The 11,323-nt window shown below is 41.8% G+C and overlaps 1 protein-coding gene across 3 annotated transcripts in view; it reads left to right on the plus strand.

Moving 5' to 3' along the window:
* BANP (BTG3 associated nuclear protein) overlaps nucleotides 1-11,323 on the plus strand; it is a 99,851-nt gene that overhangs the window by 35,269 nt on the left and 53,259 nt on the right. For all 3 annotated transcript variants that reach the window (XM_031060174.1, XM_005424771.3, XM_031060175.1), the window contains exons 7-8: nucleotides 3,873-4,040; nucleotides 9,880-10,010. In XM_031060174.1, coding sequence (XP_030916034.1) covers nucleotides 3,873-4,040; nucleotides 9,880-10,010 — 299 coding nt within the window. The remainder of the gene's footprint in view (nucleotides 1-3,872; nucleotides 4,041-9,879; nucleotides 10,011-11,323) is intronic.

Below are 11,323 nucleotides of genomic sequence, written 5' to 3' on the forward strand. Positions count from 1 at the left end.
AGCAGGAATTTCTGGGCCACCTCAGCCTAACTCTGCCATGTCCACGAAGATCCTGATTTACCTTAGAATTTTCCAAGGAAATCTGTGATTCCTGGAGAATGGGAAGCAGCAGAAACTCAAGGTGTGCAAATGAAACTCCTGCCATGGAGTTTGGTTTTTAGGAGCTGGTTCTGAATGTGGGATGAGGATGGAATATTTCATGTCTGGGTTTGATCTCTTCCTCCTCAATTTGTTCCTAATTTCATTTCTTTACACTTTCATGTTCTGTGGGGATTATTTTGTCTTTTGCTCCTTGACTTCTGACCTTTCAGAAAATGAGGATTACTTCCTCAGAAATGTGGTTTTCCTGGGATTTTCTTAATTTATAATTAATTCTAGTTTTTAGGAAACTCCAACCCTTTCTCTCCTGATTTTGTACAGCAGATCCTCCAAAAATTTGGGAGTGTTGAATCATTTCAGACTCCACCTCTGTGTTTGTACCAAATCAAATCTTTTTTTCCTTTGCATTTCCTAGTTTTTATTTCCTTTTAAAACCACAGAAAGATTTATTTCAGAGCTGCTTGTGTTGCTCTTTTTAATTTTAATTGAACTCCCCCAGCTCTCTCCCCGTGTCTCTGATCCCTGCTGCACCTGTTGCCTTTGAGAGCTGACTTGAATTTTCCTGATTTTTTCCTTCCTGAGCTTTTCCTTGCTAAGATTGGAATGTTGATCCTCGATTTCCTCTTTTCTCCCCTGTGGCTCCCTGAATTCTCTTTGCAGCCCTTTTTGTCTCCCAAGCTGCAGCCAGGATCTCTCTGTCTGTATAAATCACCCCAACTCCTGCAATTTATGAAATCACTGAATTATTTTTAAGTCTCTGGTGTGTTTTTTATGGAAAGCTTCCTTCAGGAAATGAGATTCCTCCCCCCAAAAAAGCAAACTTTGGGTTTTTATTGTTTTAAAATAAGGACATCTTTTTTTTTTTTTTTTTTTTTTTTTTTTTTGAGGCACCATTCATGAAAAGATCACTAAAAACCCACTCAGCCAGTCTTAAATTATCTAAATCCTGTACTTTTCTTTTATGGGCATCCATCTTCCAAATCATTGTCTTTTGGTCCAAGTGCTGATTTATATTCCTGCCTGGATTTTTTCTGTGCTGTTCTGTGGCTCATGGATGCTGTGCTGTGTAAAATATCAGTGTTTGATGCAGCTTTGGAGAGTAAATGATCCAAAAAACCCTCAAATCCCTTCTCCCTGGAGCATTCCTTCCTTTTCTCTCCTATGGATTTCCCCAAGTGAGAGGTCTCATTTCCAATATCCTGATTTTTGGGTGGGTTGGGAGTGGGACATGCTGGGGGTGAGGCAGCTGGGAGCTCTCCTGCCTGCAATCATTTGTGGGTAGGGAGCACTCAGCACGCTCCACTCTGCTATTATTGTGTGCACATTTGGGGGATTTCTCTCTCTCCTGCAGGTAAATCATGTTTTTAATGCCATTGGGAACTTTTTATCTGCTTAAAAACTCCTCCAGTGCCTTTAGGTTGAGATTTTTCCTGGTAGGAAATGTCTTGCCCAGGACCTGGTTGTAAAACAGCGTTTTAGATTGTGACAGTGACTGCACAGATTTTACATCTGAAATTCATTCTGTTCTCTGCTTTTGCTGACACCCATGGAAAGGAACCCTACACAGCAGCAAATTGGAATTTCAGCCCATTTTCCTCCTTTCCTACTTTGGGGATACCACACAGGGCTGTAAACTTCTCTGGGTTCTTGCTGTCACTTTAGAAGTGGGAAATCTTGGGGGACTTCAAAGCACTTTTGAAGCAGATTTTGGGGTCCAGTGTTTTCTTCCTGTGTGTTCTTTTCTTTATTTCAAATTGCTCCTACAAAAAATAATTAAAGCATTGAAAAAAGAAATTTTATTTTAAAAAATGATGCCACAAGAGATCCAGTTCTCCACTTGGCTCTGTTAGAGCCTGCAGATTTCAGGCTTTGAGGACTCTGGGCTCATTTGTAATGCAGAGGAAGCTGTGGAGCTTTTAGTTTGTGCAAACCTGGAATTTTGTGGCTCCAGGCTTCAAATCATTTGTCTTGCAGGAGCAGCCCATATCCTGTTCTTTAGGTTCTATATACAACAGCTTAGGCAAGTCCTTCACAGGATTAGGAGCCCATCTGAGAGGAAGATGGAAAGCCCAGTAAGTGGAAAAGTGGAAAAGATTATTTTACTTTGCAGGGTAGGAAAAGGAAAATGAGAATTTTAGAGATTCTTGAAGCTTTGCCCTGTGGAGTAAAAGCATCTCTGGCAGCCTTGGCTTGTTCACTGTTGCACCTTTGAATTCTGAATTACTGAGGGTTTGGAGTATTAACATATTAAATGTTCAGAGAGCTCTGGTTGAATTTAGGGGGTTTGGATCAGAGAATCCTGAGATGGTTTGGGTGGGAAGGACCTTAAAGTTCATTTAATTCCATCCTTGCCATGGGCAGAGACACCTGCCCTGTCCCAGGGTACTCCAGCCTGGCCTTGGACACTCCCAGGGATCCAGGGACAGCCACAGCTGCTCTGGGAATTCCATCCCAGCCCCTCCCCGCCCTCACAGGGAGGAATTCCTTCCCAAAATCCCACCTACCCCTTTTCTTTGTCAGTTTGAAGCCATCCTCCTTGTCCTGTCCATGTAAAAATCCACCTCCCTCTTTTTCAGATTGGCAAATAATGGATTTTTCAGGTGGTTTTTTTCATTCTGCAGCTGGGGTGGGGGCCTTGGAGTTTTTTGCTCTCCAGTGTTGGTGCTTTAGGAAAATCCAAACCCCTCAAAAGCTCCAATGAAATGGTAAAAGTGTGGAATAATTCAAGCTGACAGTGCACAACATTCCCAGTTAAATTCCCAGCTTTAAAGCCACTCCTCATTGTGTTTATGGAACACTTTGGCAACTCAGCACCAGGGGCTGCAAAGTTCATCCTGAGGCTTCTAAAGTGCCTGAATTCTGGGAGCAGCTCTGCAGAGGATCCTCATTTTGGGCTGTTTTTTACTGGATTTGGGTCAATTTTGAACTGAACTTTAAAAGAGATGATTTTTTTTTCTCTATATGGAGTTTTCTGCATTTTCCTTCTTCGGCAGGAGGCAGTTTTGTACAGTCACACTTATTGAGGGGTACTGTCAGTGAGGAATAATCCCTGCTCCAGCTTTGCCTCTGGAGAGCTGGATCCTCTTGGTTTGTAACAGTGCAGCTTCCACAGACCCCAGTGCAGCTGATAAAATTCCATGCACATTTTACATTTTTAAAATTCCTGGCATTTTTACATCCAGAACTGTGCAGGTGAACAATCACTGACTTTTGGGAATAAGTTTTGTTGAAGAAGTCCTGTCACTGCTCAGCTTTTGCCCAGGTGCAGAGCCTGCTGTGTGGGACTGGGTGTGTCCCCTCTGTGTTTTCTGGAAAATACAGGTTTGTGTTGATTATTATTGTCAGATTAAGCCCCTTTCTGACCTAGATATGGGGCAACTGAGAGGTGTTTTAAAAACCTTTATTCCATTTTCAGTCTCATGAGAAGGGTGAAACAATACAGATGTTATAATTCACACCATCACAATTAGGAGTTAACTATTTCCTAATTACATTTTAAGTGTTTTTTGGCCTATCAGCTTTAGCCACATCATGCTGTAGGAGCCTTAAAGCCAGTCATCTAAAATTAACCCTTGTGGGTCCTACTGAAATGCATCTTCCATAATTTTACTTCTCCAAAGTATCCAGTCTTTTCTGTAAAGCCATCCTTTTAAACTTCTTTCTATTTCCATTTCTCTCTTCACAGTGTCTGTTTTATTCTATGGCATTTCTAAGGTATTTCTATGGTATATTCTGCTGTATTTCTACAATTATCTCATTTTCCACCATTCCAGGCCACCTGTTTTACAAGTTTGGCATCACAGAGTCAGACTGGTACCGCATCAAGCAGAGCATCGACTCCAAGTGCAGGACAGCCTGGAGGAGGAAGCAGAGAGGCCAGAGCCTGGCTGTGAAAAGCTTCTCCAGGAGAACCCCCTCATCCTCCTCCTACAGTGGCTCAGGTACAAACCAAACCTTCCCCCCAGATCATAAATCCCTCTTGGTTTCCAAGGTGAATTTTAGTTTGGCTGCCTGGCTTTGCTGAGGTGCTGAGAATTGCAGTAGAATCCTGCAATGGTTTGGGTGGAAAGGACTTTGAAGTTCATCTAATTCCACCCCTGATACCTTCCACTGTCCCAGCTTATTCCAGCCTGGCCTTGGGCACTTCCAGGGATCCAGGGGCAGCCACAGCTGCTCTGGGAGCCTCCCCACGCTCACAGGGAACAATTAATTCCTAAAATCCCACCTAACTCTGCTTTCTGTCCACCCCCATGGCTTCAGCTCCTGCAGCTTTGTGCTGGAATTTTGTATTTTACCACTCTCAGTTCTTTGAGGAGAAAGTCCAAATATCCTTGCAGTTGTTGTTCCTAGGAGGAATCAAGTGACTAAATCCTTCCCAATGCGTTCACACCAGTCAGTGGGACGTGCTAAATGCTGTTCCTGAAGTGTTTTCCTCTGCAGACATGAAATGTGCTGTAGGTGATTCCATATTTCCATCTAGGTATGGAGGCCTGGATAACAAATGAAAAATCCTGACCTCAGGAGTGTTCTCTGAGGACATTTCTGGCTCATGCTTTTAATATAAAGCAGTGTTCTGGGACTTTTGTACATTAGATATTAAAACCAGGGCTTTGGAAGGCAGCCCAAAGAAAAGGAAGTCAGTTTATTTGCCTGCATAAAATTTTTGGTTGCATGTTAACACTAACCACTGTATCTCATGCAAAGAATGACAAAATCTGCTTTCAATGGAAAATTTTATGTGCTGGAACAGGGAATCCCATCCAAAAATCTCAAAACAACTAATCAATGTAATGATAACCATAAGCCTTCTATGTTGATGGGATTTTTGCTTTCAGTCTTTCAGCAATCAGTATCTCAGGGTAAAAAGGCAGCAGTAGGTGGATATTACAGCCTGTGCTCATTAGCCTGTACTCCTTGAGTGCTGCTGAGATTTATTATTCAAATTATTCATCTCCAGTCTGTTTTGGAGGTTTGGAGGCACCTGTAGAGATGTAAAACCCAGAGTGAGTGGATTCCTGTCTCCTGAAGGCTGTAGGATCATGAGTTTGGGTTGGTTCCTTGGTGTGGTTATCCCATGGGATCCCAGCCTGCTTTGGGTGGGAAGGGCCTTGATTAAAGCTCATCCCATTCCAGGGACCCTTCCACCATCCCAGGGTGCTCCCAGCCCCATCCAACCTGGAAAACTTCCTGAGGTATTCCCAAACCCTGGCACCCCAGTGCTGGAAACCCTTCCCTAGGAATGGGAGGACTGGGATTTTCAGGGTTGTTTTTAGCAGCAATTAATTTGCCTAATTTAAAAAAAAAAAAAATATGGCATCCAGAAGTTCACTGAGCTGTGCCCTGACTTTGGTTTCCCTGGCTCTGAGGAATTCTGGGGATGACTGAGCACAGTGAGAGGTTGTCACCATCCCTGGAGACATCAAAATACACCTGGGTGCAGCCCAAAGCCACCAGTTCTGGTTGCCCATGGTTTGAGGAAGGACATTGGGTTAGATCATCTCCAGAGGCCACTTCCAACCTCATTTATTTGGGATTTTATTTTTTTTAATGCATTATTGCGCACGCAATTAAGAATTCTGAATTATTTGCATCACAACAGGATTGCTGTTCAAACTCACTCCTCTTCCACTTGTTGGAAATGCCGAAGCTTTGAGGCTTTTCCTGCTTGGGATTAACAGTTCCTGGAGCACGTGGCTTTGATTGGAGCATGGTGGTGAAAAGTGACAGCAGATTTCCTCTCTGCTCATCACATGGCAAAATTAACTCTGGAAATGACAGCAAAGCAGGAGGCTGAGCCCACAGACCCTCCAAGGCATCAACCTGCAGGGAAAATCATGTCTGGGGAGCCTGCTGGGAAAACACAAATGGATTTTCTTTGTCCTTCACCCCCAGAGATGTTAATTAAGATTTTTTTGCACTTAACTGACTGTTAATTCAGGCAGAAGATGCTTTTCCTGATTTTCCCTGGCTGTTTGCTTGGATCCATTGCCTTTTTTTGCAAAGGAGGTGTTGATTGCTGTGCTTTGCTCTGCTCTTGGAGCCAACATTTCAGTACCTAAGGTGTGTTTTCCCCATGTATTTTCCCAAGCAGAGACATCCATGTGGCTGCCATGATAACTTCACTGGATATTCCTTTGCAAAGGGCTGGAGTCTGTGCAGGGCATGAGGGGTTTGGGAGGAGGATTAATTGAAAAGTGCCTTCGTCCTTTCTTTTCATTTCTCTTCAGATTGTTCAAGCTGTTATCACAATTTTCCATGTTGGAATTTTTAATTAGTTCCCTGACTTTGGGATTTCTGTGTAGATTTAGGCTTGTGCTGAGGTGTCACATTAAAAACTGGATGTGCAGCCAAATCTTCAAAGCTGTTCCACACAAGTGGGGCTGAGGCAGGGGAGGTGATGGTTTACAGCTTTATTTCCATTGTTCTGGAATGGTTTTTTCCTGCTTTTTTGGGTTTGGGGATGGTTAATCCATCCACCCTTCCCTTGTTGGGGCTGCAATGAGGAGATTGATCCCTGTCTGTCAGGAGAGGTCTGAGGGTGGAGCTGGAAAACCATTTTGAATTCCAGAATTCCTAAGTGGGAATCTCTCCTGCTGTGGAATCTGTCCCTTCTCCCAGGCAACAAGGGGCAGATGTCCTTAAAGTTGCACCAGGAGAAGTTCAGGTTGGAATCAGGAAAAATTCCTTCATGGAAAGGGTTGTCCAGCATTGGAATAGTTTGTCCAGGGCAGTGGTGGAGTCTCCATCCCTGGAAGTGTCCAAAATCCCATGGATGTGGCACTTGGGGACGTGGTGGGTGGTGACCATGGTGGTGGTGTTGGACCTGATGATCTTAAAGATCTTTTCCACCCTTAACAATTCCGTGATTCCATGGAAATGAAAATCCTCAAAAGATAAAAAAGAAGAGATTAGAAAACACCAAAGATTCTGCCTTAAAAAGTGATTTTAGCTGAGAATTAACCCCACATATCCTTGAAGGTTCTTAGGGAATGCTCTGCAAGGTTCATGTCCCAGCTGTCCCTTGGGAACTCGTGGAAAATTCTGGAATTCAGCTGCGGCTCCTCCTTGCAGGGATTCTCCAAAATCCCAGTTGGAAAAGTGAGGCTCGATGGTTTCCAGGGGTTTCTCCCTGCTGACAGCTCCTCTCCCCAGGCTGGCTCTGCTCCTCATGGCTGGGTTTGTTTGCAGTGGGAAATGTTTATAAAAGTGGATAAATATTCCCTTTGTCTGCTCTGAGATGAAGAGGGGGGAAACAGGACTCAGAAAGGATGTTTTGTTTTCACATGTGGCTGAATCCTCTCTCTTCTTTCTTCCTAAGAAAGAAAACCACCAAAAAATCTGACAAAATACAGCAAAAAAACCCAATTTTGGTTGTTGCACTTAAACCAATTTAAATCTATTTATTGGTGAGCATAGGAGAGGTGCAGGGTGATTCCATGCAGGCTGTGGCTCCTCATGCACCTTCAAAAAGCACAATAAATTCTGTCCCCTGAAGCCAAAATGACTTAAAAATCAAGACTTTTGAGCCTTACAGTTAAAAATGCATTTCAATATGTGAATATCATAAATATATATAAAATATAGCTTTCTCTGCTGTAGGTTTTACTTCTTTGATAATCTTTTATCACATAACTTAATCAGAAAAGAAATATTGTAAATGAAGGATTCTGTATTTGCACACTGTGGTTTGGCTGAGGTTGAGTTGTAATTTAGCTCAATTGAATTCCATAGGGGAAAACTGGGAAAGACCAAACCTTGAGGGAAATTATCCCTCAGAATCCTGGGGGAATTTGTTTCTCAAAATCCTGAAGGAATTTGTTCCTCGAAGTCCTGAGGGAATTTGTCCTTTAAAATCCTGAGGGAATTTGTCCTTCAAAATCCTGAGGGAATTTGTTCCTCAGAATTCTGAGGGATTTTGTTCCTCAAAATCCTGAGGGAATTTGCTCCAAGCAGGAGCTCTCCCAGCTGGAATACTAAATCCTGAGGGAATTTGTTCCACAGAATCCTGAGGAATCCTGTTGTGAGCCCTGAAGGAGCAGATGATAGCAGTGGATTTTCTCAATCATCCCAGCAAAATGCTATTTGTAAATTAAAAAATAGAGAAGTGAATTGCAACAAATATTAGGAATAAATTAATGGAAATGGGTAAAAAAGTGAAATGCAGGGGCTCAGGCCGTGACAAAGCCAATGGTATTCCAGTTGGAAAAATCACATTTTTATTTGGTTGATAAATGCCATTTATCATTTATTTGGTTAAAAAAAGCCATTTTGTTTGGTTTGGGCAGTTTTTCTGCAATATTCAGCACTTTTCAGCCAGTTGGGATTCCTCAATCCCACCTGGAATTCCAGGCAGCAAATTCCACTCTACACCAGCTGGAATTGCCCAGGGAGCACCAAGGCTGCATTTAAGGAATTATAAAAGCTCTGCAGTTACCTGCTGAGATGTGAGGGATTAAAGGTGTGCCCAACAGGCAGAAAAAAGCCTGGATTTGTTGTGTTTCCCTCGGTTCCTGGGGAAATTTGTGGCTGGAATTCTGTGTTCCAGCTCGTTCACTGAATCAGAGTTGCCTGAATTGTCAACCAACCCCACTTTTCAACAAATAAATAAATATTAACTTGGTGGTTTGGAGTCCCCAGTTCCCCAGTGCTCAGAACTAAACCTCAAAATTATCTTCGTGTCCAAACATTTGCAGACAGGAGGAAAAAAAGCCCCTTAAATGGCTGATTTTATTAAAGAACATTCCCATTAAAATATTTGAGTGAATAAAGCTCGTTCCTGCAGAACTAACAGTGTGTTTGCAGAATAAATCTTGGAGTATTTAGTAGAGATATTAAAAATTAATGGTTTCTGTCATTTTTACTTGCCTTTTGCCTCTTCTGTTTAGAAGAATCCTTTCCCTGCAGCTGGAAAACCTCAGAATGGATCTATGATGTGTCCATTACAAGTTTTTACTCTCTGGAAATCCCACTGAGGTTTTCCTGGTGGTTTTTGTCCCTGTTACATGAAGATGACTCCCATTTTTTATGCTTAACATTCCCTTTCCAGGGGCATTTCCACTCTGCAGTGTGAGTTGTGTTTAAATTTAATAAATCAAGAAATCCACTTGTCATTTTGAGGTTCAAAAATACAATTCCAGACCTCACGTGTGTCAGTGTGAATTGTAGGGGATGGATCTTGGAAAACAATTATGAGTTTCCTTTATTTATAATGATAAATTAGAAACAATTTATGACATAATAATAATAATAATATCAATAATAATAACAATAAAATTAAAGAATAATTGGTAAATATCACTAATAAGTAATAATATTAACTACTAATATTGTGTTAATTAATATTTTAATTAAATATAGATTATCGTTGTTATTACTAATATTATAATTTTGAATAATTATAATATTATTTTCATTTCTCACAGTAATTTCATTTCTCACAATAGGCAGGATGGGTTTTTAAAGGTGTCCTTGGGGTGGTGGTGGCAGAAATTGTTCTCAGATGACCAAAAAAATGGAATTCCTCAGGAAACCTCTGTGGTTTTGTTCTGATGGGACTTTTCCAGCTGCAGAATCTGGGATTTAGATCCCAAAATGTGCTTTTTTTTTTTAAGCAGGAGCTCTCCCAGCTGGAATTCTGTGGGTTTGTAGCAAACCTCCCCCATGCACAGGAACACGAACGGTGAATTCCAGGGACTGGATTTGATTGGTGTGGGGTTCTAGGAGCACTTTGGGGGGATGCTGCACGTGCCATAAATTGGAATTTGGTCTCTTTTCCTGCAGAGGGATCGCAGAGCTCGGTGTCAGCCTCCAGTGAGCTGCAGCAGAACCAGCCCCAGGCCCTGCACTACGCCCTGGCCAACGCCCAGCAGGTCCAGATCCACCAGATCGGGGAGGATGGACAAGTGCAAGTAGTATGTGCTCACCTTTCCTTCATCCCAAAGCAGGGGGATGCTGGGGGGAAATCACAACCTGCCAGCACCTAAGGTGTCCAGAAAACAAATCTGCAAGCGTATGGAAAAAAAGAAAATTAGAGTTATTTGACAAAAAAAAATTCCATGCAGGATTTCCTCACACAATCAAAGCACTTTGGTTGTTATATAGAGAATTATCAGCCTGTTCCTGGCTGTGTTCACTTAGTGATTTATACTTCTGGTGTGCTTCCACAACAAAATCACATTTATTTATTTGTTTTTCTGTAAAACTGCATTCTCAGGCACTTTTGGACATCTGGGAGATGAGTTCTTCCCATGTGTGTTTGTTGAGCTCTGTGTCTATCAGTGAAAGTTCTAAATATTGACATTTTTTAAGCCTGACACTCCCACCACCACTCAGGCCTGATGGTTTTTATCTGTGGTTTTAGTGTACTCTGGAAAAAAACCACCTTCACTTTAATTCTTGTGTCCCACAGGGCACTACAAGGATTGTTTGAAATTCTAATTATTTTTAAAAAGCATCCTCAGTGAAATAATTCTCTTTGTGCAGGAACTGGGTGGAAATCTTCCTTTTCCACTTCACTTTTGCCATAACTTTTCAGTGTTATCCTGGGAATTTCTTGGTTTTTGAATTCCATGTAGATTTTAAAAGTGGATTTTCCTATGGATCTATGGATGAGACTTAACTGGTGACTGAAAAGTTCTTTTTAAGTCTTGAAAGACAAGATAGAAAGGAAAATTACATGAAATATGTGACTTTAATAGAACAGATGGTTTGTTTATAGGTGGAAGTGATAAAAACTTGCCTCATTAAAAGACCTGGACATATTAATTATCCTTCAAATTGTGGAATCCAGGGAAAAACCTGCTATAAATGGATCTTCTAAACATTCCATCTTTTTCCTGGGAGCACTGAGAGTTTGATGTGAAGGAGGGAAAGTGATTTTAATCTCCCCCTGGGCTGGGCAGTGCTATAATTTTCTCTGCAGCCCCTATTGTCAGAGGGACACTTTCAGTGTGGTTTTTCTCCCTATAAATAGGCAGTTTCCTTCCAAAGGAAATGAAACTGTTGGAAATAGAGGGATCTGTGTGTCTTTGAAAATCACAGGCAATTGTTCTTGTGTTATAAAATCAGAGGGGCCTTTGACAGAATTCCAAATGATTATCTTTCATCTCATGCAGGCATATTAAAATGAACACAAAGCTTTATAAAACCTCCAGGAGGTTATTTAGAATCCAATCTCCCCTCAGGTAAATCACAGTGGCTGGGCAGGATGCACAAGGAATTCCAG

The sequence above is a fragment of the Geospiza fortis genome, unplaced genomic scaffold (genome assembly GCF_000277835.1).
Source record: "Geospiza fortis unplaced genomic scaffold, GeoFor_1.0 scaffold102, whole genome shotgun sequence".
Lineage (NCBI taxonomy): Eukaryota > Metazoa > Chordata > Aves > Passeriformes > Thraupidae > Geospiza > Geospiza fortis.